Genomic DNA, 26,587 nt, shown 5'->3' with positions numbered 1-26,587 from the left:
TTCCCTTCCCCTTTCCCCTTCCCCTCCCTTCCCCTTCCCCTCCCGGCCCCTTCCCGTTGCCGTGCGGTGACGTCACGCGGCCGCCATGTTCCGCAGCCTGCTGGTGGCGGCGGCGCAGCGGCCCCCGGCCCCCCCCCCCCCCGGCCCCCCCCGGGCTCCGCCGCCCCCGACCCCGACCCCGGCCCCGGTGACCCCGCTCCCCGGTGGTCCCGAGGCTCTGGAGGCTCAGTTCAGCTGCCCCATCTGCCTCGAGGTCTTCCACCGAGCCGTCGGCATCGCGGGATGCGGACACACGTGAGGAGGGGGCACTGGGGGGGACGGGGGGGTCGGGGGGGAACGGGGGGTAATGGGGTTAATGGGGGGTCACGGGGGGATTACCCATCCCCATCCCATAGCCCCATCCCACATCCCCATCCCCATCCTATATCCCCATCCCATATCCCCATCCCCATCCCATAGCCCCCATCCCATATCCCCATCCCATCCCATCCCCATCCCATCCCATAGCCCCCATCTCATAGCCCCATCCCATATCCCCATCCCATATCCCCGTCCCCATCCCATATCCTCATCCCCATCCCATCCCATATCCCCATCCCATAGCCCATATCCCCATCCCATATCCCCATCCCATATCCCCATCCCATATCCCCATCCCCATCCTATATCCCCATCCCATATCCCCATCCCCATCCCATAGCCCCATCCCCAACCTATATCCCCACCCCATATCCCCACCCCATATCCCCATCCCATATCCCCATCCCCATCCTATATCCCCATCCCATATCCCCATCCCCATCCTCATCCCATATCCCCATCCCCATCCCATATCCCCATCCCATATCCCCATCCCATATCCCCATCCCATATCCCCATCCCATCCCATCCCATCGTGCTGCTGTAGGGTAGAAGGGCTTGGGACACTGCAATGGGGATCTGGGGTCACCCAATGGGGATCTGGGGTCACCCAACAGGGGTCTGGGGGCACCCATCACCGCAGCACACCCCTGACACCACCTCTGTGCCCTCCTCCAGCTGCTTTCTGGGCCACCCCGGCCACACATCGAGGACGTGGCTTTGCTTGGTGCCACATCCCGGTGTCACCCATCCTCCTCCCCAGCCCTTTTAGGGTTAGGGAGCTCAAGAAAGGGATCCCACACTGCAGTAATCCCCCAAACACACTGCAGGCAGCCCTAAATGTGTCCTCTGGAGCTCCTGGGACCCCCGCACCCCATCCCAATCTGCCAGCCTGGGCAGTTCCTCCCCATGCAGCTACTCCTCACTGGGTTTTGGGGTTCCCTGAGGCGTGTAGGAATCCTTGGGATCCCCAAACCCGTCCTGCACCAGTTTTGGGGTCTCACTCCCTGCTCTCCCCGTGCCCCCCAGGTTCTGCGGGGAGTGCCTGCAGCCCTGCCTCCAGGTGCCGTCCCCGCTCTGCCCGCTGTGCCGCACGCCGTTCGACCCCAAAAAGGTGGAGAAAGCCTCCGGCGTGGAGAAACAGCTCTCGTCCTACAAAGCTCCCTGCAGAGGCTGCAGCAAAAAGGTAACGCGGGCAGGGGGGCTCAGCACGGCCCCAAATTGCCCTGCGAGACCACGGGGAGAGGGCTGCTGCCCCCCGAGGTGAGCGGGGCTGTGATTTTTGGGGTTTTCCTGCACGCTGAGGTTTCCCTGCAGTGCAGGAGAGGCCGAGACAAAGCAGCTCTGCTGCTGCTCCCAGCGAGGGTAAGGATTTGGGTTTTGCTCGAGGTGCTTGGGATCCCAGCAGCTGGGGCTGGCTGTAAGGCCGTGCTGGAGCAGTTTGGGGTTGGCGCCCGTCAGCAGTTCCTCTTTTGGGAAGGAGAACGGAGCTAACGCTGCAATAACGCATTTATTTTTTGGCGTATGAACCCTGGCGACTCGTGCAGGGAGTGTGCGACCCCAAATCTCCCTGTCCTGCAAGGAAGGAGGGGCTGGGCAGCATTTCCACGCCGGCGTGGGTCATCCTCTGCAGCCCAGAGTTTGCTCTGATGTTGGTGGGCCAAAATGTGGCCAAAATGCAGCCAAAATGTGGCTAAAATGCTCTGGTTTGGGGGAGTGGAGGCTCCGGTGCTGTGCCTGGCAGGGGGAGGTGTTCCCGTAACCCCTGAGAACGTTTCTTCTCTCCTATTTCTCCAGGTGACCCTGGCCAAAATGCGGTCTCACGTCTCGTCCTGCGCCAAGGTGCAGGAGCAGATGGCCAACTGCCCCAAATTCGTCCCCGTTGTCCCCACGTCCCAGCCCATCCCCAGGTACCATCTTAGGGAGGCGCAAACCTCACGGGCGTTCCCCTCCATCCTCTCTAGAAGCCCTAAAACCCAAGCGTGGGCTGGGGTGGGATTGGTCTGGCTTCTCCCACGGGCAGGGGGGACGCAGCAGGAGGGGGAGCAGCATCGGGGGTGGCCGGGGGAGGTTGGATGAGGCCGATCCCGGTCCTTGGCAGGGCTCTGAGCTTGTCCTCGCTCCCTCCAGCAACATCCCCAACCGCTCCACCTTCGTCTGCCCGTACTGCGGGGCCCGCAACCTGGACCAGCAGGAGCTGGTGAAGCACTGCATGGAGAACCACCGCAACGACCCCAACAAAGTGGTGAGCGGGGCTGGGGAGAGGGGGGAGAACCGCTGGGAATCTGGGAATCCAAATCTACCCCATGACAGATCCTGCCTCCTGCGCCACCAGCACGTGGAGCTGCTGCTGGAGGGAAGGCACAGCCGGGTTTCGAGCTGGTTGAGTTGGTTTTAAACCTTTAAATCTTTTTTTTTGATGGGATGAACCAGCTCTGTCCTACAACCTGCTGGTGCTGGGCTTGCTCTCCCCACCCCTGATGAGGTGGGGAGCTCGCAGCTCCGGGGTCGTGCTCCTACTCCTGCATTTAACCTGTCAGCGAGCTAAAAGCAGCCTGGCCACGCACCCAAGGCTTTGTGCACGTGCTGTGCCCGCACAGAGAAGCACCCTGAAGGGAGCTGGAGGTGGCTCGGTGCCCACGGGTCACCCTTCTCCTGTCCCTGCCCTCCGCAGGTGTGCCCGGTGTGCTCGGCCATGCCCTGGGGGGACCCCAGCTACAAGAGCGCCAATTTCCTCCAGCACCTCCTCCACAGGCACAAGTTCTCCTACGACACCTTCGTGGTGAGTATGGCTGCGAGGAGGAGCAGCCGCCTTCCCCGCGTCCCACACACCGCCCCTAGAGCTTGGGAGAGCTCCCGGGTGCTCAAGCTGCTCGCTAGCACACACAGACCCAAAAAAAACCATCCCAGGAGGAGCAGAGAAATGTTCTCGCTCTCTCTGAAGATGTTTTTTTTCTTCCATGTGCTCTGTTAAACTCTTTCCCTGAGGAACTGTAACACAAAAGCCCTTTTCTTCGAGGCTTCACGTGGGGGGACACGAGGAAGAGGGGGGCAGGGGTCGCTCCTCTGTGTGTGGTCGGGGTGCGACCCTGCAGCCTCGCGGGGCCCAGCGGGTGGTTTTCGTAGCCTCCTGGATTTCGTAGATAAGATTTCAGAAAAAGGAACCTCTGACTGTTTACGGAGAAGTACCCGCAGCCCAGGAAGTGATTAATGCCGTGTGACCTGCCTGGGGTGCTCGAGAAGCCTGTGGCTCTGTGGAGAGCTCTGCCTTTGGCCCTGCTTTCTCAGACAGGCTCCTTCGATCCCTGGCTGAGAGCAGGGGCGACGTCAGGAGGTTTAACCCAGGGACTGGGGCACAAATACGGGGTACCCCAAAGAGCGTGGTATTCCGGGACCGTGCAGCCCTGTTTTCCAGCCCGCAGCTCCTCACCAACCCTTATTTTTTTTTTAGGACTACAACATCGACGAGGAGGCGGCACTGCAGGCTGCTCTGGCTCTGTCTCTCTCCGAGAACTGAGGGCTGCCGCGGAGCTTCTCTTCCCTTCGGCCCCCCCCTCACGCCCCTTTTGCACACTCGACCTTCCCGCTGGGGCGGCACGGGGCTCGTGGCCCCCCGGGACCCTCCGCCTCTCTTCCCTCTTCTCTCCGGGCTGATCCCACCTCCCTGGAGAAGGTGGAGACCCCTCGGCCTCACGGCGGGGCGAGCGGAGACGTCGCTGCCGGGAGCAGAGAGGCGTCCGTGCCGAAGGGCTGGGATCCTTCCTCGTGTCCGTGCCCGGAGCATACGCACCTGTACCCAGAGCTATTTATCAGTAGATGCTTTTCGGCACCGTTCGTCTTCATGCTCTTTGTCGCAGTTCGATAGGCAGGTAAAAAACAAACAAAACAAACAAAAAACGACACCAAACGAGGCGTTTCGTGCAGAAAATGCCCCGGTTCTGAACCACGCCCAGCCACGGCCCTTTCTGAAAAGGAAGAAGACAGCACGGAGCGGTTTGGGTTTTTTATAAACCCTGCGAGGTTATTTCTGGAGCCGTCGGTCTGTCCCGTCCCCCACGCCGCAGGCAGGAGGGAGCTGCCTCATTTTCCTGCAGCCCGGAGCAAGACTTTTGCCCTCGTGTGCCCCGTGAGAGCAGCGGGCTCGGGGCTGTCCCGACGCCCAGGGGAGCTCCCCAAACTCCCACCCTCCTGGTTTTGTACCGCCTCTTGCCCTTGCGTTTTTCTATACGAACTGGCAGGCTGCCTTTTCCACGTTTTGTAGAGCGGGAGCAGGAGCTCTTTCCTCTTTACGCTGCAATATCCGTCGCCGGGGACGAGAGTATTTTTATGGAACGTTATTAAGAAAGTCTATTTTTTAAGAAAAAGAAAAAAAAAGAAAAAAGACTAAAAACGAAAACCAAACGCGCTGTGGATTGGGAACTGGGTGGGAGGGAGGAGCTGGACCACGGCGAGCGTGCACGTTTCCTCCTCCATCACCTCCGGGCTGTCCCCTTCTGCTCTCAGCTTCCCTGCAGGAGGTGGTCAGCGCCTCGTCGCTCAGCCCCACAGCTCCTAGATGGGAAGAGGAGCGGGCAGCAGCGTGCTGGGAGCTGCCTGGTGCAGGACCAGCTCTCCTCTTTGGGTTCTCCGAGAGCTTCTTGCGTGGCTGTGGTCCCCGAGCTGCTACCTCCTGGCTGGGCTCTGCGGGATCTCGCCGTGCTCGGCGGCTGGAGCAGCTCTTCCGAGCTGGCTCCTGGCACTGCTCCGGGCTCTGAGTGCTGGCGCAAGGCTGGGGGCTGGATTTCCTTCCTCTCTCTGTGCCCGCTGATCTCTCAGACGCTTGTAATTAAAACACGAAGCGCTGCTGGAGAGCCAGGACCATGGGGTTCATCCCGCTGGGCTCGCACAAACTCTGCTGGGAATCGCCCGAGTTGGATTTTTTTTTTCCTCCAGAACTGCAGCGCTGCTGGAAACCCGTGGCCACAGAGATGGAGCGTGGCAGGAAAGGATTTCACCCAGCAGCTTCCAGCTCCTGCAGCAGCAGCACAAACCCTTGCAGGCAGGGCTGCTCTGAGGGATGCGCCGTGGTGTCCCCGTGCCAAACGTGGCAGTCCCCGCGCGGTGCCCAGGCACCCTGCCGCCCTTTTGGGGTGGCACCGAGGGGACCGAGGCTCATGGGGACATGCCCATAAGGCTGGGCAGTGCTCAGGAGGGCAGCAGCCCCCCACCCCGTGCGCTGAAGGGATGCTTCGGGGACCCCAAGGTGCTCGTTTGGGGCTGTTCCCCCGTGTCCTAAATGTCGGGGTGCTGCCGCTGCTGCGCCCTGGGGCTGTGGGGTGCCCGTGCCATTGGTGTACCCCGGGTTCTGCTGTCCCCATCCCTGCTCAAAGCATCCCTTTGTGGTGTATCCGAGTCCTGGCTCCCTCCAGCTCTGCTCTAGCAATACTGGCTTTTTCCTACAAGTCGTACCGAGTCTTTTGGGGTCCGTGGGGTCCCTTTGGGGCAGGCACGGACAGCGTCTGCTCCCCTGGCAGAGGGCAGGGAGGAGCGGGGGCTTCCCTTCCCAGCATCTGCCCAGCTTGGGGGCTTCCCCTGCTCCCAGTGGGACGGAGCAGGGGGATCTGGAAGGGACCCAGCCGCGTTTCCACGTCCCCTTTTTTTGGCTGGGACTCTCAGGTTAGAGGGCTCTGGCCCGTGCCGCTCTGGAGGATCTGGGGCAGCGCCGTGACCGCCTCCATCTCCCTCCTCCTCTTCCTTTTTGCCCCAAAAATGTCAGAGCAGGGGCAGCAGCGGCTGCTTTCCTACAGCACTTTAAGGCCGTGCAGGCAGCTCCTGCCTCTCGCCCCCTTGGCACGGGGTCGGGTCCGGCCCCGGCCGTGCTCACAGTGCTCCCCCCGACTTTTTGCATCAGGACTAGGACTTTTACTGAGACACACCGTTTTGGTTTGTTTTTTGAAGAAGAAGAAAAATAATCGATGATGTATTTGTAGCAAGCCATTTTTCTCAATAAAGGCAGTTTCATCCACGGGTGCTCTGGGTGTGCAGGGACGGGGCTGGGGGTGCACGCCACCGAGGGGTCCCTTCTGGGGGCTGCTCCCTCCGTTTTTACGGCCCCATCCCCTGCCTCATTAAGTGCTGCTGTTAATTGCAGGGCTTGGCGATGCCGTTACACGTCCCTACTGTGCTCGGTGCTGGCAGCGGGTCCTGGAGCAAGCGGGAGGTGCTGTCCCCATTGCTGGCACCGTCCCCAAAGCCCCGCTGGGCGCAGGCCAGGGCAGTGCCGCGGGTGTCCCTGCCCTGGGTGTCCCGGGGAGGGGTCCTGGCTCTGCGCCCCCGCCAGCCGCCCGGGGTTCCCCAGGGCTGCAGCACGGCCGGGTGCCTCTGCCCAGTTGCTTCTTCCAGCCCGGGCACCGGCTGCGTGCAGCCCTACAAGGGCTCACCCCGTGCCCTGCTCGGGGCAGAGGCATTGCTGCAGCTCCTGGATGCAGGGGAGACCCCCCCCCGGTGAGCCCCGAGGGTCATTGGGGTGGCCAAGGAGGGAGCTGGACCCGGGGACTGCTCCCTGCTGGGGGTGGGTTTGGGGTTTGAGCCGCACACTGGGGGTGCTGGGGGTTAAACTGGGGTGAACTGGTCCTCGGAGAGGTGTTTGTGGGTCCCCACAAACCAAAGCTGTGCCCTAACCCAAGGGCAACACCCAGGGGGATGCTGTGGGCGGTGGGATCCCATTTGGGGGATGTGTAGGGTGGCCGTGCCAGGGTGGGGGACGGGGCTGTCCCCACCACAGTCCCCGTGCTGGTGGCCAAGGCCAGCCCTCGGGCAGCGGTTGGCGCCGGGGCTCCCCGGGGGGCTGCCCATGCTAATGAGCCCCGGGGGCCTCGTGGCACCTGCTGGCACCCGCGGGGACACGGCGGGGGACACGACGGGGACACCGAGCTCGCCTGCTGGCCCAGCCATGCCCCGTTCCTTCCTGGTGAAGAAGAAGCCCCCCAGCACCCGCGGCCAGCTCCACGCCCATGGTGAGGCTGCCCCAGGGACCCTGGATCCGAATTGGTGCCTTGTGGGGGGGGAATTCCCGGGGCTGGGGGTGTGGGACCCTCCCCATCATCACATCCCACCCGCATGGGGGTCCCTGTGCTAATTTTGGGGGGGCTGGAGGTGGTTGCAGGGTGCCACGGTGCCCCAGGGGATGCGCAGATTTTTGGTACCTCCAGCCCCAGATGTGCTGGGGGGGGGGGGGCTGTGGCATCCCCATTCCCTTTTTGTTTTTTTTTGGGGGGGGAAGGACCATTTCTGCCCAGTTTTGCAGTGCACAGGGGTGGGCACGGGGGTGGGGGGATAATAGTTAGGGGGGGACAACTTGGTGTGGACAAGCCCCAAGCCAAGGGCAACCCTGGGGGGGGATCTGGTGACCGGGAGAGCCCCCCCCCCAAATTCACCCCTTGCCTTGCCCCCCAGAACCTGATGGCTCCTGCTCCTCCTGCTCCACCCCCCCCCTGCCCGACCACGACCCCCTCCTCGCCCGCCTCTCCTTCCCACCGCCCCCCTCCACCAAGAGCCCCGCGGACCCCGCAGGCACCCGCAGCCCGGGCACCCCCTTGAAGGACAACCAGACCCTCAACCGGCTGGGGGGGGCGGCCGAGCTGGGGGTCCCCAAGCCCTGCTGCCCCTTCCCGGCCCCCCCAAGGCGCTGGTTCAGCTGCGGGCGCTGCGCCAGGGCGTACGGCAGCCTGGGGGCCCTGAAGCTGCACATCCGCACCCACACCCTGCCCTGCGTCTGCAACCTCTGTGGCAAAGCCTTCTCCCGGCCCTGGCTGCTTCAGGGCCACCTCCGCACCCACACAGGTAAGGATGACCCCCCCCGGGTGCTCGCTGCTTCATCCACCCCCCCCCTTTTTCCAGCCCCCCTGCCTCAGTTTCCCCTGGCGCACAAAGCTCTCCGGTTGCGGGCACCCACCCAGCATCCCCATGCAGCACCCTGGGGCTGCGCGGGGGGATTTGGGGTGGGATGGGGGTCCCTAAACACGTGTCCCCCCCCCAGGGGAGAAACCCTACGCCTGTCCCCACTGCGGCCGAGCCTTCGCTGACCGCTCCAACCTCCGTGCCCACCTGGGGACCCACTCGAGCACCAAGCGGTACCGGTGCCGTGCCTGCGCCAGGACCTTCTCCCGCATGGCACTGCTGGCACGGCACCAGGACGGGGGGTGCTGTGGGGCGGCCTGAGCCCCCCCATAACCCCGGAGAGGGCTGTGGGCACTGTGCTGTGCCGTGCCACACCGTGCCGTGCCATGCCATGCCAACACAATGCCCCAAGGAAGGACTGGAGAGCACCACGGATGTCCCCTGCGGGTCACCGAAGCCGCCTTCTGCTCCCCAACGGCTCCACCGCGGCCCCCAGGGCTGGAGGAATCTCTTGGTTGTGCCCCCCACCCCGTGCTGTGGGCACCAGGGAGGGTTTTGGGGTTTCGTTTGCAGTCATTAAAAGCGGAGCTGGGCGCTGCGGGTGTGAGTGGCGAGGCTGTCCCTGATCACTGCCCAGCTGGCATCGTGTCCCACCAGCACCAGAGCACCCCCCAGGGATCCCAAAATTATGGGGACCACGGTGTCCCCATAAATGTGTCCCTGCCTGGCCTTGTGCCCCAAAATCAGGGACTCGGTGGCTTTTTGGGCTGGGGTCTGTGCTGTGGAAGGGTGGGGGCCAAGCCCAGCAGCACCCCTTGGACAGTTTTTTGGTTGGAAACCCTAAAAATAGGAGCAGGGAGGTTGTATTTTTCTGATGGTGGATTTAACCCAAACACGGGGGCTCAGTGTGCTCTGGGGTGCCCCTGGGGGGTGTCACCCCCAGCCCCCTGTGCAGGAGGGGACTTCTGGCCTGGATGCTCCTGCAGCATTTTGGGGAGGGGGGGACAGGACACACCGCTGGCTTGTGCACCCGTGCACCCCCCAGGGACCCCAAAATTGTCCCCGAGCATCCCCAGCAGGGGGATAACTGGGCTCTGTGGGACCCCCCCACCCCACAGCGGTGGGGACAGCCCCGTCACCCTGGTGGCTTGGGGCAGGGGAGGGGAGGAGGTGGGGGCATTTTTGGGGGGGTGCCAGCAGGAGGGAGCCGCGCATCCCCCCCTGTGCTATTTGCGGCCCAGCCTTGCTAAATCGGGCCCCCACCTGTCCCGGTGGCAGGGGAAAGAATCCCACACCCCAAAATAGCCGCGTGCCTTTCCCGTGCCCATGGAAAATGCTTAGACATCCCGGGGGGGGGCTGCTTGCACCCCGGGGTGGCCCCCACTGTGCCTGCCAGCACCCATGGGTGCCAGCGGGGAGCCCCCGCTGTGACAGCAAAGGGGTTCCCCAAATGCCCCCCGCTATGGGGAGGGGGGATGCTGCCCCCTCTGTCCCCAGTGGGTTGTGTTTTGTTTTTTTTTTTTTGGGGGGGGACCCCACCAGAGCTGTCCCCACAGTGTCACCCACATGCCAGGCCTGGGCCTGCTGTCACCTCCGGGCATGGGGACGTGCGAGATGTTTTCCACTGCGGCCCTGGGGACAAAAATACCCTGTGGAGGGTGGGGGGACACCCGTGGGGCCCTGCTGGGGGATACTGGGGCTCCTGCTGCTTGCCAGCCCCATGGGGTGCGGCACTGGGAACACTGGGAGTGCTGGAGGAGTACTGGGATGTTGAAGCATTGGGGTACTGGGAGCACTGGGAGCTATGGGGGTGCTGAAGGAACTGGGAGCACTGGGATGCTGGGAGCACTGTGGACCCTGAAAGCTCTGGGAGCATTGGTGTATTGGGTTTACTGGGAGTACTGGGGTGGGGCTGGGGTAAGTAGGAGCACTGGGGGCACTGGGAGCACTGGAATAACTGGGAGTGGTGGTGTATGGAGGTACTGGGCAATGGGGATACTGGGAGCATCTGGGATAACAGAGAAGAAGCAGGGTGTAGGAGCACAGGGAGCACAGAGCACACTGTGAGCACTGGGGACTGGTTGAACTGGGAGTACTGGGAGTGCAGCAAACTGGGAACACTGGTGTCACTGGGGTCAGGGCACTGGTGGCACTGGGGTATTGGGATAGAGCACTGGTGTATGACACACTGGGGGCGCTGGGACAGTGTCACTGACGGCACTGGTCGCACTGGTGTCACAGGCCGCGCACGCAACCCCACCCCGCATGCGCGCCGCCCTCCCTCCCCTAAGATGGCGCCGCCCTCTCCCCGCGGCTTCACGCCGCCAGGGGGCGGGGCCGGGCGGCCCGGAGGCGGGGCTTATCCGTGGTCCGATCGCTGCTATTGGCCGGCGGGGCCCGGCCGCTGCGGCCGCAGCCAATGGCGGGCGGGGCTGCCACGCGCGAGCGGCGGTGGGCGGGGCGGCGCCGTGCCGGGCTCGGAGGGATGGCGGAGGAGCGGGGCATGGCGCTGGTCACCTGCACGGCGCCCGTCAACATCGCCGTCATCAAGTACTGTGAGTGCGGGGCGGGGGGGCCGTGCCGAGCCGGGCCGAGCCGTGCCAGGCTGTGTTGTGCCGTGCCGAGCCGTGTTGTGGTATATCAGGCTGTATAGCACGCTGTGCCAAGCCGTGCCAAGCCGTGCCATGCCGTGCTGTGCTATATCAGGCTGTATAGCACGCTGTGCCAAGCCGTGCCAAGCCGTGCCATGCCGTGCTGTGCTATATCAGGCTGTATAGCACGCTGTGCCAAGCCGTGCCAAGCCGTGCCATGCCGTGCTGTGCTATATCAGGCTGTATAGCACGCTGTGCCAAGCCGTGCCAAGCCGTGCCATGCCGTGCTGTGCTATATCAGGCTGTATAGCACGCTGTGCCAAGCCGTGCCAAGCCGTGCCATGCCGTGCTGTGCTATATCAGGCTGTATAGCACGCTGTGCCAAGCCGTGCCAAGCCGTGCCATGCCGTGCTGTGCTATATCAGGCTGTATAGCACGCTGTGCCAAGCCGTGCCAAGCCGTGCCATGCCGTGCTGTGCTATATCAGGCTGTATAGCACGCTGTGCCAAGCCGTGCCAAGCCGTGCCATGCCGTGCTGTGCTATATCAGGCTGTATAGCACGCTGTGCCAAGCCGTGCCAAGCCGTGCCATGCCGTGCTGTGCTATATCAGGCTGTATAGCACGCTGTGCCAAGCCGTGCCATGCCGTGCCAAGCTGTGCTGTGCTGTATCAGGCAGTATAGCATGCTGTGCCAAACCGTGCCAAGCCATGCCAAGAGGTGCTGAGCTGTGCCATGCTGTGCCAAGTGGTTCCATGCCGTGCCAAGCAGGGCTGAGTGGTGCCGTGGCATACCAAGCCATACCATGCCGTGCCGAGCTGTGCCATGCTGTGCAATGCCAAGCTGAACCGTGCCAAGCTGTGCCATGCCAAGCAGTGCCATGCTGTGCCAAGCTGTGCCATGCCATGCTGAGCAGTGCCATGCAGTGCAATGCCATGCCATGCCATACCAAACTGTGCCATGCCATGCTAAGTATGGTGCCTTGCAAGCTAAACCATACCAAGCTGTGCCATGCCAAGCCGTACCATGCCGTGCCAAGCCGTGCCAAGCAGTGCCAAGCCGTGCCGTTCCCCACCATGCCACCTCCACCTCTCTTACAGGGGGCAAGCGCGACACGGAGCTGATCCTGCCCATCAACTCCTCCCTCAGCGTCACGCTGCACCAGGACCAGGTTGGTGCGGGGCCGCGTCCCCAACCCCAAGCCCCGGGGGGGGGGGGTGCTGCTGACCCCAAACCCCCAGCAGCGGGGCCGGGCCGGCCCCCCCCGGCTCAGCCCCATCCCGTACAGCTGAGGACCACCACCACGGCCGCCGCCAGCCGGGATTTCACCGAGGACCGGCTGTGGCTGAACGGCGAGGAGGTGGACGCGGCGCAGCCCCGGCTGCAAGCCTGCCTGCGGGAGGGTGAGTTATTTGGGGAGGGGGGCACGGAGGGAGGTCCCCGTGCTCCCCCCTCACCCTCCTGACCCCATCCTTTTGCAGTCCGGCGCCTGGCCCGCAAACGCCGCGGTGACGATGACCCGTCCCCCCTCAACCTCTCCTACAAAGTCCACGTCGCCTCCGAGAACAATTTCCCCACCGCCGCCGGGCTGGCGTCCTCGGCCGCCGGCTACGCCTGCCTGGGTGGGTGAGCGGGGACAACGCCGCCCCCTCGTCCCCCTTTTACCGTGCCAGGGGACGGCGGGGCGTCCCCGCTGACCCCCCGGGTGTCCCGTCCTCGTCCCACGCAGTGTCGGCGCTGGCTCGGCTGTACGGCGTGGAGGGCGAGCTGTCGGAGGTGGCGCGGCGCGGCTCGGGCAGCGCGTGCCGCTCCATGCTGGGGGGCTTCGTGCAGTGGCACCGCGGCGAGCGGCCGGACGGCAGGGACAGCGTGGCGCAGCAGCTGGCCCCCGAAACGCACTGGCCGGAGCTGCGCGTCCTCATTTTGGTGGTGAGGGGGATGTTTTGGGGATCGTAGAAGGCTGGCGGGTGCCCCCAGTGGTGCGCCCGTCCGTGGTTCAAGGTCCCCGTCGCGGCGCAGGTCAGCGGGGAGAAGAAGGCGGTGGGCAGCACGGCGGGGATGCAGAGCAGCGTGGACACCAGCCCCTTGCTGAAGGTAGGGGGTGGTGGAGCTCGGTGGAAGGTTTTGGGGTGTCGGGTGCCGAGGGGGGGCTGCGTGGAGGTGACCGCGCTGTCCCCGTGTCCCCCCCCACCCCATCAGTACCGCGCGGAGGCGGTGGTGCCGGAGCGGCTGTCCCGCATGGCTCGGCACATCCAGGAGCGGGACTTTGAGGGTTTCGGGCAGCTCACCATGCAGGACAGCAACCAGTTCCACGCCACCTGCCTCGACACCTTCCCCCCCATCTTCTACCTCAACGACGTCTCGCGCGCCATCATCGCCCTGGCGCACCGCTACAACGCCCACCACGGCCGCACCAAGGTACCGGGGCGCACCCTGGGGGGACAGGGGACACGGCACGGTACGGTGGCTCAGACCCCGTCCCTACCGACCCCGAGGGTCCCATCCTGGCCACCGACGGTGTCCCTGTCCCCGTGGCAGGTCGCCTACACCTTCGACGCCGGCCCCAACGCCGTCATCTTCGCGCTGGAGGACACGGTGCCCGAATTCGTGGCCGTGCTGAGGCGCAGCTTCCCGCCCGCCTCCAACGGGGACCAGTAAGGGTGACCCCCCCCTTCACTTCCCGGGACCGGGACTGGGCTGGGGGCTGACATTAAGCCCCCCCCAGCCCCGGTGCTGACCCCCGGCCGTGCCGCAGGTTCCTGCGGGGGCTCCCGGTGGCCCCGGTGGCGCTGCCGGAGGAGCTGGTGGCCGCCGTGGTGGCGGAGCCGGTGCCGGGGGCTGTGCGCTACGTCCTGCACACCCAGGTAGGGGCAGGACGGGGTGAAAGGGGGGGGGGCAGGACCCCAACCCCATTATGGGGACACCCCCTCGGTGTCCTCCTCGTCCCCTGATGTCCCCCCGTTGTCCCCACAGCCCGGCCCCGGCCCCCAGCTCCTGCGGGACCCCGAGCGGCACCTCCTGGGCGCGGACGGGCTGCCCCGACGCACGGCATGAGCACCGGAGAGGGGGGGGGGACACCGGTGACACCCATGGGTGGGGGGCACCCCAATGGGGACCCCTGCAGTGGGGTGGGGGCGCACAGCCCCCTCCGGGACCTGATTTTGCCCCTTTTTAACCAAATAGAGCGTTGTCGGCTGCAGCCGTGTCGGTGTGCGGTGATGGGGGGGGAGCGGGATGTGACCCCCCCAGGGACCCCAGTGGGGTCCTGGGGGGGGACAAAAAGGGGCGTGGCCTATGGGAAAGGGGCGTGGTCTATGGGAAAGGGGCGTGGTTTATCGGGGTGGGGTGGGGTTTATTGGGGAGGGGTGGGGTTTATCGGGGTGGGGTGGGGTTTATTGGGGAGGGGTGGGGTTTATTGGTATGGGGTGGGGTTTATGGGGTGGGGGCGCGGTTTAGGGCCGGGGCTCGGTCCCATACGCGGCGCCGCTGCCCTTCCGTGTCCGAAGCGGGCCGGGCCGAGCCGAAGCGGGCCATGGGGCAGATCGAGTGGGCGATGTGGGCCAACGAGCAGGCGCTGGCGGCCGGGCTGAGTGAGTGCGGGGGGCTTTGGGGGTGGGCGGGGGGCTTTGGGGGGGGGTGGGAGGCTTTGGGGGGGCTGTGGGGCACGGATCCACCACGCAGGGACCCCAGGGACCCCCGTGTTGTCCCCATAAGTGTGTCCCTGTGGTTTGTTTCGGGTTGTGCCCCCCCAATTTTGGCCTGGTTTGGGCTGGGGATGGAGGAAGTGAGAGGCAGCGGGGACGCGGAAGCGCGGGGGGGGGGAGGGTGGCACCCATGGGGGTGTCACACGGGGAGGGTGGCACCCCTGGGGCACCGTGTCACCCCATGGGGCTCACCCCGCAGTGCCCCCAAAGCTGGGGTCCTGGGGGGGGCTCAGAGCTGGAGGCGGCAGCACAGCCCCCGGGGTCCCCAAGCGCTGTCCCCCAGCCCCAAATTTGCCACCACCAGGGTGGGGGGGCTCCAAAATGTGCCCCCCAACCCCAACCCGCTCATCCCACAGCCCCCCCCAGACCCTAAATCCAGGGGGTCCCACACACAGCATCACCCTGGCGTCCTGCTCAAAGGGTCCCCAGGCTGGGGGGGGCACACGTATCCCCTTGTGGGCTGGGGGGGGCCACCAGCGTCTCCACTGTCCCCCGGTGTCCCCACAGTCATGCTGACCGGCGGCATCGTGGCGGTGGCGGGGCAGTTCAAGGGCTGGTACTTCGCCGTCTATGCCATGTATCCTTTTTTTTTGGGGGGGGGGGGGCACAGCGGGGAGACCCCTGCCCCAATTCGGCACCAGGAGGTGGACGGATGGGGAGGGGGGGGGGCACACACGAATCCTCCCTGCCCAAATTTGGCCCCAAACCTCTCCGTTCCTGCCCCGTTTCCCATGGGGGCTGCGCCCGGGGGGCTGATCCTGACCCACCGAGCACTGTTTTTTCCTTGACCCCCCCGCCCCCCCCCAGCGCTGCAGGCGTCTTCGTCTGCCTGCTCGAGTACCCCCGCAGCAAGCGCAAGAAGGGCTCCACCATGGAGCGCTGGTAAGTCACCCCCCCCCCCCCCATGCAGCCACCCGGGGGGGATTTTGGGGATCCCTTAGGGCTGGTGTGGGGGGGTCCCGTCCTTTCTGACCCCCCCGGCACCCCCCAACAGCGGCCAGAAGTACATGACGGCGGTGGTGAAGGTGTTCGGACCCCTGACGAGGAATTACTATGTCCGAGCCGTCCTGCACGCTGCGTAAGTGGGGGGTTTGGGGGGGTCGGGGATGGGGTGCAGCCCCCCCAGAGCCCCCCCCTGAGCCCCCCATTGTGCCCCCAGGCTCGCCGTCCCCGCCGGCTTCCTCCTCTCCACCATCCTGGGCACCGTCTGCTTGGGCATCGCCAGCGGCATCTACCTGCTGGTGAGCTTCCAGGGGGGGTGGGATTTGGGGATTTTTTGGGGGCTTGGGGGGGCCCGGCTGGAGCAGAGGGGCTCCCAAAACCCCCCCCTACTCCACCCCAACCTTGTCTTTGCAGGCGGCGGTGCGCGGCGAGGAGTGGAGCCCCATCGAGCAGAAGCCCCAGGAGCGGCCGCGCGGGGGGGACACCATCAAGCAGCCCCCCAGCAACCCCCCGCCACGGCCCCCCGTCGACGCACGCAGGAAGCAGCCGGCAGAAGAAGGGGGCCAGGTCAACCCCATCCCCGTGGAGGCCGAATAATACCCGGGGGGGGCGCAGCTTCTGCTGCTTGTGGCCCCCTTTCCACCTCCACCCGCTTCCCTGCTGCGCCCCGGGGGCACCGTGGTGCCTGGGGGGGTCCCCAAATCCCCGGGGGATGCTCAGGTCCCTGTGGCCCCCCCGGTGCTCCCCAAATCTCCGGGGGATGCTCAGGTCCCTGTAGCCCCCCCAGGGCTCCCCGTATCCCCATGGAAGCCCCAGCTGCCCCCACCCCGGCCACGCAGCTCCGCTCGCTGCACCCGCTCCTGCCTTGGTTTCATTTTTAACGTTTTTAGCGCTTTTTTTTGCAATAAAACAACCAAAAGGTCCCAGATCCTGCCTGCGTCCGGCTCCCTGGTGCTCTGGGTGTGAGCTTGGGGAGGGGGCTCGGTGCCCAAATCTTCCATGGCCCCAGCTGGGGGTTGGTGACAGCTTTTCCCCGAGGGGGGCCGTGCATTGCAGCGGCACGGTGTGCCCCCAAAAAGCCCCCAGAGCCCTGTGGGACCTCCCCCAGCAGGGAAATTGGGGCCACGAAGGAGGTCTGGGTGTATCACAGGGGGGGACAAGGGACACCTGTGTCAACCCGTGTCCATCCTCTGCTTGCTGGGGACAAATCCTTCCTGGCTTTGGGCACCAGCGGCTGCTCCGGGGGGGATCCCCAGCCCCCAGCACCCATGGGTGCCGCCAGGGCGCGTGGGGTGGCCCCAGCAGGTGGCGCTGAGCCCATGGGTGCCCGGGGGCTGAGCCATGGGAAAGGAGTGGGTGGCGGGGCGCTGCGGGTGCCGGGGGGGGGACACCCTGCAGTGCTGGGTGCTACGGGACTGAGAGATGCCCCAAAAACCCAGCACCCATGGGGGCAGCTGGCGGTGGGGACACCCATGCACGTCCTACAACCCTGCACCAATAATTCTGCCCCCCCCCCCACCACGTCACCCCAAGTGGAGACGAAGCAAGCGGCGTGCCACGGAGGGTCAGGATTTATTTTTTTGCACGGTGCCGACGTTAAATAGCACACGGAGGGCTCAATAAATAGCTCTATGGGGGAATAAATAACCAGCGAGTGCCCGGGGAGCGCTCGCAGGGTCTGCAGCGGGGGTGATGCTGGACCCCGGGGCCGCTGCCTTTATTTTTTTGGGGGGGAAGTCAGCAATAAATACGGGTTTTTTTAAAAAAAAGAAGCCCCCAGCAGGCGTCGGCGGCCCCTTGTCTCGGGGCAGGGCTCATAAATAACTCATAAATAAAAAGGTGGAGGTTTGGGGGTGCTCTAGAACAAGCACGGCGGGGGGGAGCGGTGACACGGTCACGCTTTTTGGGGGGCGGGGGGGGCTCCACGGGAGCAGGGGTCAGCGCCCGGTGCGGGGCAGGACGCACGTGCAGCCCACGGGCACCTTGATGTAGTCCACCTCGAAGGTGACGAGGCCGGGGCCGGAGGGGCGCGGGCAGGGCTTGCGGCGCAGCACCATCATGGTCTGGTGGATGGCCACCGAGTTGAGCGAGGTGGTCTCCCGGCCCGTCTTCACGTCCACGCAGCCGTCGCAGAGGCACTCGGCAAAGGCCAGCTTGCGGGGGTACCGGTTCTCATCCTCGTCGATGCTGCAAGCGGGGGCACCCTCAGCATCCCACCACGTCCCCCCTTAACCCAAAACCGCACCGGTGCCCACCCCGTGGTTGGATTTCCCCCTTTCCCAGCCCGTTTTTATCCTCTCCGGGTACCCACCGGTAGCGCCACGGGGAGATGGAGCGCTCGTTGGGCTCGCTGCGGAGCCCGGCGCGGAGCTGCAGCGCGGGGCAGGCGCGCTCGCGGTGGTGCCGGCGACGTCTTCGGCGTCGGGCTTCGTCCTGCAGGCGCTCCAGCTGTGGCACCAGCTGCACGGGCACGTAGTGGTCCCAGCGCAGGCTGCGGCTGACGAAGTGCGCGGGGGCCTCGCCGTCCTGCAGCTCGCCCGCGCTGTAGCAGTGCACGTGGGGAAGGTGCGGGTGGGCGCCGGGGCGCCGCAGGCAGCGGCACAGCGCCAGGGCGCTCAGCAGAGCCAGGGCTCCGAGCCAGCCCTGATGGAGAGATGGGGGTCAGGAGGCAGCCCCCGCGCCCAGCGCCCACCCGGCGGCACCCCAAGCAGCCCACGGACCCCCTCGCATCCTCCCCAAGGGAAGCTTTGGGGTGAGACTGGGTGCACCCCCCAGTTCCCCAGAGCACCAACACACACACGAGTGCGCGCACCACGCAAAGAACAGCAGCCCATGCAGGCATAAGGCTGTCTGCACAATCCCAGCTCGCATCCATACCCCAAAATCGCCCTTCCATGTGCAGAAGTACCGGCACCGAGATGTGCACGTGGATACACACACAAAAAAAAAACAGCTTAAGTGTGTTGGGGCACACCTAAACCCACAGCCCCTACACACACAGAGCTCCTGCCCCTCTCCGCACCCCCCTCAGCACACAAAACACATTCTCTACATATAAATATGTAAATATATATATATATAAATATGTACACGTAATATAAATATATGTCAGTACACACATATGCACATACGGTGGCACCAGCACTTGTGGCTCTCGCACACAACATTTTTTATATATTATATATGTGTATATATATATATATAAAATGCATATGTATTATATGTATATGTGTGGCTCTCATACACACACACGTCATTTGGCACATTATGCATACACACACACACACAATTATATATAATTTGACATATTATATGTGTATTTATATATACACACTGATATCTTTAGACGCACACTTATATACGCACACGGAGCGGCACCAGCACGTGCAGCTCACACCGAGGCACCAGGATACACTTGCACATGCACACACACCCCCTTACACACACATTTACACACACAGACTCACTTACACACACATTTACACACACTTGCACACACATTTACACGCGCACTCAGCTGGTGCCAGCCCTTCTGTGCGCAGGGGCACGCACGCGTGTACCCGGTGCCACCCGTCCCCTCCACGCATCCAGCACCAGCTGCACCCCAACGATCCCACAGTCACCCACGGCTGCCTACACACACCTGTGTGTGTGCAACACACGCACACACCCCCCAACTACCCCTCCACGCCCCCCCAGGTCCATACGGATGAGCAGCAGCACCTCCACGCACAGCAGCCGCCAGCCCCACGTGTGCACCGGGACACCCCCACGCGCACCCACGCACCTTCCTCTCCCCCTGGGCGGCCAAAGCCCAGCCTCGCACACCTCCCGTACCCCATCCGCTCCTCCAAGCAGCCCCCACGCCCCCTCCTGTGCCCCCCCCCCAAGACTCCCTGGGGTTACCATGGGTGGGAGCGGGACGGGAGGCACGGAGGGCACCCTGCGAGCTGCAGCCGAGTGGCGCCGCCGCCGCCGCCTCCACCTTTATATAGGGCTCGGGCAGGTGATGTGCACACACCTGGAAACTCCAGCTCTGGCTGCCTTCCTCCTCCCCGCGGGCCGCCGCACTTCCTTCTCAGCCCGGCGTGTCCCAGCCCTGCTCCTGGGGGCCCGGAAATCGTTTGCCCCCAAAAGGATGGATGGGGTTGGCGTGTTTTTTTTTTTTTTGGGGGGATAGAGGGGTGCGCGGAGGTGTAGGGATTGGGGGGTGGAAAAGGGGGTGAAGCTCGGTTTGGGTACTTGATGGCGCGGTGCTGATGGGCGCGTGGCAGCGTGGAGCATCACAGGACGCAGGTCCCAGGAGGGTTGGGGTGGCTGTGGCCTGGCCGGGCACCCGGGGGCATCTGCATGGATGGTCCCTGGGCACCGCTTCCCCCCCAGGACCCTCCTGGGGCCCACGGGGAAGCAAAAGGCACCCTAATGATGGGACAGTCCCCGTGCCCCGTGCTGTCACAGCCCTGGCCCCATTGCGTAAGCCCGGCGGTGATATCACTGTCACGTTCCCGGGGCTGCCACAAACCCGGAGCAGAAATCCCGAATTGGGCAACCCTGGAAAAGGGCTGAAGGGCTGCGGCTCCCCGGGGCACCCGGCAGAGAGGGCTCAGGCACAGCGGGGTCAGAAGAGGTGTTTTGGGGATGAGAGGAAGGTTTTCCCTGCCCCGTGTGGCTTTGTAGGGGCAGGCAGCAAGGGGAAGCCCCCTGGGGCGCTGCAAGGAGCCCCTCGCACCCCATTTTGCTGCCGAAGCACGGGGAGCAGTTGGGGGTCCCTGCTCACCACCAAGGGGCTTCTATAACCATGTGTCCTGTTAGAGCAGCATTGCATGAGTCTAAAACCCTTTGGGGTGCAAAGGATGAGGGTCAGCGCCCAGACCCTGTCCCCGCAGCACCCCAAAAAGCGTCTTTGTGCTGCTACACACAAGACCGAGCACCCTGGCACCAGGCACCGCGGTCTTTTCTCCTGGAGATGGAAGCTGCAGGCGTTCAGCAGTGATGTGCTGCAGTGCCACCAGCCCTAAGCAGGCAGGGATGAGGCACGTAGGGCCTCGGGGAGAACAGTGTGACAGCAGGGACCCCAAAAGCCTCCCCCAAAAGGGCTGGATGAGGGGCACACCCCTCCGCTGGGTGAAACGAGCAGCAGGAGGGGATGCAGGGTGGCTCAGGAGGGATTTGGCCTCACTGATGCTGAACAAGGTGGCAGAAGGTCCCATGGCACTTGGAGGGGGGTAAAAAGGGCACTTGGGGGTTTACCTGGGGAATAAAAACCACAGAGGCTGGAAACAGGGATGGGGACAGGCCCCTTAAGGCAAGGGAGAGGGAGGAGAGGGGCACGCAGAGGACAGCGGAGAAAGGAAGAGCTGGTTATCAAAATACTTTATTTCAGGGAATATCCCTCAAAAAAAAAAAAGGGGGGGAGGGAAAAAAAAAAACAAACAGAAAAAGGACCCTCCTCGTTAGACAGACATCCCACAACAGCTTCAGGGCTCCTTTTAAATCAACTGCAACAATCCGCTGCTTAAAAGAAAAGACAGGTCGTTTTCCCAATCAGGCTTCAGTCAAGAATATATATATATTTTTGTTCCTGGTGGAGGAGGGCGGGGGACAAGGTGATGTTGCCAGTAGTTCACAGCAGTTTTCGGCTCTCTCGTTACACAGTATTATAGAACTGCATTGCTGAAGACACTCAACACACAGCAGGGCTAACTAGGAGAATACAACTCAAGGCTAGCAAAGAGGAGAGGGCGAAGAGAGAGAAAGAGAGAGAGAGAGAGGAAGGAGTGAGAGCATCCAACAGGGCTGGAGTCCTCTGTGCATAATTTACATGGAAAAGGGGGGTGGAAGCCCCCGTCCTGGTGCTGGCACGGGCTGCCCGGCCCCACTGGGGAGCCGGGGCGCACGGTCTCAGCTGACAAACTTCGTGGGTCAGGTTTTTTTTTTTTTTTTCTTTTTTTGGGCGTTTTTTTTTTTTTCCTTAAAAAGAATGGCGGCCAAAATAAGACAGAACTGCAAAATCCCAAAGTGGCCGCTTTTCCCACTATTTATAAAAACATGAACAGTCACTAAGGGGGCACGGCCCACTATACTTTCCCGGGGATTTTGGCCCGCTTGCGAGCGATGGCATCTTCCACGGCCTTCAGCTGCTTCAGGAGCTCCTCCCGTCGCGACAGGGTGCTGGATTTGCCCGTCTTGGCACCCGTGGGGCCGGGCTCGGTCGCTTTGCCCGGTACGCTCGTGACTTTGCTGGAGCTCTTGGACTGAGGCGAGAGCTGGCGCTTCCTGGCAGGGAGAGAAAGGCACAGGGCGGTGAGGAAGGCTGCAGGCAGGACGGGGACAAAATCCAAGCATGGGTGGAAGGAACAGGTTGGAGAGGAGTCACTCTGGTAAACCGTCTGAAGCAGGGGAAGCTCAGCTGCCCCGGGGGGATCCCTGAAATTTCAGCTCAGCTCCTCGGCCGCTGGGATGGGGTGTGCCAAACCCTGCAGGCAACACTGCCAACCCCGACAGCAGCAGGCAGGAGAGGGGCAGAAGCAACGATGCGGTCAGCCCCGAGTCTGGAAGGGCTGAGGTTCCTCTCCAGCACTAGAAAACAGGACCTCGGGGCCAGCAGAATGGGGCTGTGGTGGCTTTGGTTTGGGAAGACACCGACACACAGGCACTGAGGCTCGCTCACACCCCAGGCTGGGGAGAGGGGAGGAGATGAGTCCTGCAGAGGGACAGGACAGGGCTGAGCCCGTTTGCTCAGGTTGGTCCTTGGAGCTGACCCCAGGGAAATGCAAAGTGGGCTACGAGGCCTGAGGAAGCTTTGGGAGGCACGAGGCCAGTGCTCGTCACCGCCCAGAGGCACCCAGGGGCCACGTCTCAGCGTCAGCAGCACGCTGAGCAGCTCGGGGTACAAAGAAAAGGAACTGGGCACCCGAGGCACGGGGAACTGGGCAGCAGGGGCTGCAGTTTCCCTCCCCCCAGCACCACATGCTCGCACCTAACCCACTTGGCTCCTCTTGCCGGAACCGACCTCAAGAAACCCCCCCCGGGTGCCGGTTCCTTCCCGAGCAGGAACAGCTCAGCGGTGGCTCCCGCGTGAACCCCTGAGCGCCTCTGGCTCCCGGCCAAGGAGCTTCGCGTCCTTCCTCTCCTCCCCGCGCCTCCATGGCAACTGGAAACCCTCCGGTCAGAGTCTCAGAGCTGCCCCAAGAGGAGGAAGGGAACAGCCGGGGAAGCGGGGCAACGGGAAGCAGCACGAGCGCTTCTCCGGCACGTGCGGGTCACCAGAAGCGCTCACCTTCCCCGTGAGAGCCTCACCCCACCCGGGAAAGGCTGGAGGAGAGCACAGGGCTCTGCTTTTCTCTGCAGGGCTGTTATTTGAGGGAGATGAGGGCCTCTACTTTGGCTGTGCTGCCCCAGCCTTGTCGCTGAGACCCCCACGAGCGCGAGCGCGCACTGACCTGTCCGCCTGCACGGGAGATGGTTTCGTGTTCTGGCCCCTCTGCCGCTCTTGTTTGGGTGAGGAGGCTCTCCCGGCTGCCTTCCTGTCACGAGAGCCTGCAGGAAAATAAAAGGTGAGATGTTCTGTTTGTCACTGAGGGCATTACCTGCCCACCGTGACACCTCAGCACAGACCACATGGGTGCCCCATTATCTGTGATCCAGTCTGTGGCCACAAAGGTGCCCGAGGTGGCTCTGCAGCAGGCAGCTGATGGTTTATCAGCTCAAGGAGCGCTGTGTGAGCACAGCTCTGCTGCTCCTAGAGCCAGCATCCCCCCGAGTGTGTTCAGCACAGGCTGAAGGGAGCTGCCCCATCAGAGCCGTGTGGATTTGTGGGCCTCAGGGGTCCTGCTTGGCTGCAGCGGGTTCCCCAAGCACTGATATCCCGGAGCACGGGGAGGAGCTACACCTGGAAGGCAGCCCACGTGCCCCCGGGGCTGTCCTGAGCCCTGAGCACTAGCCAAGCTGCACACCCTGCTGCCAGGACAGTAATTCCTGGGGCTGCTGATCTCATTTCCATCACCACTCCGGAGAGCAAAGGTGCTCAACGGCCCGGCGCAGCCGCTGCCCGTGTTCGTTGTGTCAGTGCTCTGCTCCCGACACCACGAGACGGGCAGCGCTGCAGATTTGATCACAGCAGGGTTATAGAGGAGGGAAGTGAGACTCAGCACAGCCACCGAGAGCTCCATGCTGTGATTTTTGAGCCTGGTGCCTCTGCTCAGTCCCAATTCCATCATGCTCGCCACTGTGAGGTGAGGCCGAATCGCTGCCGGGGCTCGTGTCCCACTTACCACTCTTTAGAAGCGTTTTATGGTGTACAGACAACAAATCAAGTGTGTCATTACAGCTACAGCTATAAAACCAGCACGGTTTGCTAGATCAACCCGTTTGTTTGTCTGCAGCTCAGCAGTTGTTGTGAACTAGGTCCCAGTGAACTTCCCCCTCGCCCAGTCCCTCTCCGCGCTGCAGCAGCTGAGCGCACGCGGGCTGTGAGCACTCCATTTTTTCTGGCGAGCGCCCAGAGTCAACAAGATACACCTACAGCTGAGACAACGGGGAAAACAACATCACGTGGCGATGCTGGCACGGGATGCCAAAAACAGAGGCACCTCTGGCCACCGACTTCCCTTCCCCCCCCCCCCTTGTTTTTCAGCAGTGGCTGGAGCATCACGTTCAGGTCCCTCGCAGCTTGGTTTTCCAAGTGCTCGTAACTCCTGCCAAGGACTCGGAGGCAGGAGAACACTTGGAAAGCCTGCGTCTTTCTAATCACACAGGGCAGATCAGGTTGTGTCACACACAAGTGGGGAAATCGGCTCATTTCACAGGCTGGATGATCTAGCCAAGTACTGCACCCATCCCGGAGCCTTGGCAGCCCGTGCTCCCTTTCTAAGCACTGCCAGAAGCCTTATCAGGAGCCTGCGATCCCGCGGTGATACACCCCAACACGAGGTGAAGCCCCTGGGAAGGGAACAGCCTCATCCAGTGCCACGACAGGACACGGGGCAGCCTTCCTGGGAAGGACGGACGCGCACCTGAGGTGGAGGTGAGCGCGCCGTGCCTTCAAAGCGAGGGATTCTCTGTTTTTTTTTTAATTTTTTTTTTTTACAGCGGAGGTGCACAGACACGGCGGAGCCACGGCGCTGGCAAGGCGCACCACAAGACAGCTCGGCACAGCCGGGCTCGGCCTGCCCAGGGCTGACCTCACCTCGCTTACTTCACAGCCAGCCCGCAGCGTCTCAGCGCCACCGCGGTTGTGCAGCACGGTGGCGAAGACGCCCGGGGATCTGGTGGCCACGGCTCACTCCAAGGCTTTGCTCGCAGGGAAACCCCTCCAGCAAGGGGATTCCTGCAGCGGAGGCTTTTAGGAGACGTTTGCCACCCGATCTGGGGTGCCTCTGGTGGCAGGGCAGGAACCCTGCCGGGGCCAAAACCCTCCTCCGGCCGATGTCTCACCTCTGTCGGGTGACAGGTTCGCCCGTTTGGCTGCTGGAGAGCTCGGCCTGTCTTTGTCTGCTGGCTCGTATCTCTTCCTGCTTCCTTTGTCAGCTGCCTGAATGGAATGAAGCAGACAACGGAGCTGAGTGGCCATTTCCCTCCGGGGAGGGAAGCCAACAGATTATTTCCTGCGGCGGCTGCCAGCGCTGCGCTGGCTCGCTGATGCAAACACAGCTCCTGTTCAACTCCTGCTGCGCTCCAGCCCCCACCATCCCCAGCACCGTGCGATTCCCCTGCCACTAAAAAATTCCTCTGCCACTGCACGGGAGCAGCAACAGCCTCTGGGGCCAACTCTGTGCTGTGTTTCATGGCTTTTTTTTGTTACTGCCAGAAACAGGAGAAGAGCAGCGCTTTGGGGAGGCTTTTTCAGCAGCATCAAGGATGGCAAACGGCAGCGAGGCTCGGGGAGCTGCGCCTTGGTCCAGCACCGACTGTGCCAGCCCGCAGCTCGGTGTAATTGCCTGCTCCTCCCCGCAGAGCACGCTTCGCAGCCCCGATAAAGTCACCTCGCGTCACAGCACGGGGAAGTAGGGAAAACTGCGGCCTCAGATTGCAACGGGAAAGAGACCGTCAGGGAAAAAAAAGAAAAAGAAAAACACCATTAAAACTATAAAACCAGGAACCCAGCCACGTGACGGGAGCCAACACCCTGCTGCGGCACAAAGCCCCGCGAGGTCAAACTCTCGCCTGATCTGGATTGAGTCTGTGCTGCGGGCACCCCAGCGGGGCATCGGGCTCCGTTGGAAGTGGGGAGAGCACCAGGCGGGCTCCTTTTTTTGCCACTTTTACCTCTTACCACAGTTAATGACCTGCCAGCAGCTGGCTCTGGAGGTGCCGGGGGGAGGCCAGCTCACCGGGAAGCGTGCGGGTAGCACGCTCTGGGCGGGCAAGGCCCCGCTGTGCCGTGGTCTGGCTGCCTGGGATGCAGCCTTGGAGAAAGCCGGGACCAGCCCTTGAAGCTGCAGCAGGAATGTGCCCCAGGGGAGCCGCCAACACAGTCCCGAGCCGAAGCCACCGCAGGGTGTGTGCTGCCAGACAGGTTCTGTGCCTCTCCAGCCCCAGCTGCAGCTACCCGCCCGAGCTCATCCCGACAGCACGGAGCCTGCAGCTCCCCTTCTGCCAGCCTGCAGCCCCACAGCACGGCCCCGTCCGCTCCTCGGAACCCCCGGGGTCCCTCCTCTCACCTTATTCAAGAGCGTCAGTTTGATCTCCTTGTGAGCGAAGCCTCCCTGCTGGGCCTGGGGGGCTGCGGGCTGCTGGGGCTGCAGGAGCTGCTGGGATTTGCTCCCCTGGGCGAGCTTGGCCGATTTCAGGAGCTGAGCAGAGGCGTCCCGTTTCCGCTTCTCCTCCTTAGCGCTGTCTTCTTTTTTTGATTTTCCTGTTGAAAGCAGAGCGCAGGCACGTGGCTCGCCACCGATTCCTTTCGCCTGCCTGCAGGGCGAGCGGGTGCTGCCCCAAGCCCTGGAAAAGCCCACACCAGCTGGCGTGGCCTCTGGCCCCAAGGTCAGGAGATCCAGGAAACCATAATTTCCGCAAAGAACACTTAACATAAAAGAACAAAAGGCTCTTGCCGCCACCTCTGCTCCAGTCTAAAAGGGACAGAGGACTTACAGCCTGATACTGGAGTCATCCAGTTT

General features: G+C 63.3%; 5 protein-coding genes across 11 annotated transcripts in view; 3 read left to right on the top strand and 2 right to left on the bottom strand.

The window, feature by feature from the left end:
- Positions 1–85: 85 nt before the first annotated feature.
- RNF166 (ring finger protein 166) lies at positions 86–6,374 on the top strand (the record flags this gene model as incomplete). Its single annotated transcript, XM_082770417.1, has 6 exons — positions 86–294; positions 1,390–1,546; positions 2,158–2,270; positions 2,491–2,605; positions 3,035–3,142; positions 3,812–6,374. The coding sequence occupies 6 exons, from the start codon at positions 86–88 to the stop codon at positions 3,875–3,877; spliced, it is 768 nt and encodes a 255-aa protein (XP_082626543.1). The 3' UTR covers positions 3,878–6,374.
- Positions 6,375–10,705: 4,331 nt separating this feature from the next.
- Positions 10,706–14,019, top strand: MVD (mevalonate diphosphate decarboxylase). Its single transcript, XM_082770333.1, has 10 exons — positions 10,706–10,793; positions 11,928–11,998; positions 12,116–12,230; positions 12,309–12,449; positions 12,557–12,756; positions 12,847–12,921; positions 13,027–13,245; positions 13,366–13,481; positions 13,583–13,691; positions 13,801–14,019. The coding sequence occupies exons 1-10, from the start codon at positions 10,724–10,726 to the stop codon at positions 13,879–13,881; spliced, it is 1,197 nt and encodes a 398-aa protein (XP_082626459.1). The 5' UTR covers positions 10,706–10,723; the 3' UTR covers positions 13,882–14,019.
- A 264-nt stretch (positions 14,020–14,283) lies between these two features.
- CYBA (cytochrome b-245 alpha chain) lies at positions 14,284–16,401 on the top strand. The gene is made up of 6 exons (XM_082770188.1): positions 14,284–14,417; positions 15,039–15,108; positions 15,339–15,413; positions 15,526–15,609; positions 15,691–15,772; positions 15,888–16,401. Exons 1-6 carry the CDS (start codon positions 14,360–14,362, stop codon positions 16,068–16,070), a joined length of 552 nt encoding a protein of 183 aa, XP_082626314.1. The 5' UTR covers positions 14,284–14,359; the 3' UTR covers positions 16,071–16,401.
- Positions 16,402–17,410: 1,009 nt separating this feature from the next.
- On the bottom strand, positions 17,411–19,398 carry IL17C (interleukin 17C; the record flags this gene model as incomplete). Its single annotated transcript, XM_082770012.1, has 3 exons — positions 19,380–19,398; positions 17,785–18,116; positions 17,411–17,660 (listed from the first exon to the last, which is right to left on the bottom strand). The coding sequence occupies exons 1-3, from the start codon at positions 19,380–19,382 to the stop codon at positions 17,411–17,413; spliced, it is 585 nt and encodes a 194-aa protein (XP_082626138.1). The 5' UTR covers positions 19,383–19,398.
- A 1,445-nt stretch (positions 19,399–20,843) lies between these two features.
- Positions 20,844–26,587, bottom strand: part of ZC3H18 (zinc finger CCCH-type containing 18) — a 42,422-nt gene continuing 36,678 nt past the window's right edge. For 6 of the 7 annotated variants that reach the window (XM_082770275.1, XM_082770276.1, XM_082770270.1 and 3 more), the window contains 4 exons: positions 26,135–26,328; positions 24,909–25,005; positions 22,916–23,012; positions 20,845–21,749 (listed from right to left, as the gene is read on the bottom strand). In XM_082770275.1, the coding sequence (XP_082626401.1) occupies positions 21,551–21,749; positions 22,916–23,012; positions 24,909–25,005; positions 26,135–26,328 (587 nt within the window). In that variant the 3' untranslated portion in view covers positions 20,845–21,550. Of the gene's footprint in view, positions 21,750–22,915; positions 23,013–24,908; positions 25,006–26,134; positions 26,329–26,587 lie in introns of all 7 variants that reach the window. The other variant, XM_082770273.1, reaches the window with a different exon arrangement.

This window comes from Aythya marila, assembly GCF_965140915.1.
Source record: "Aythya marila genome assembly, chromosome: 12".
NCBI lineage: Eukaryota > Metazoa > Chordata > Aves > Anseriformes > Anatidae > Aythya > Aythya marila.
The sequence above is the reverse complement of the archived record's forward strand: the minus strand, read 5'-3'. Positions and strand labels throughout refer to the sequence as shown.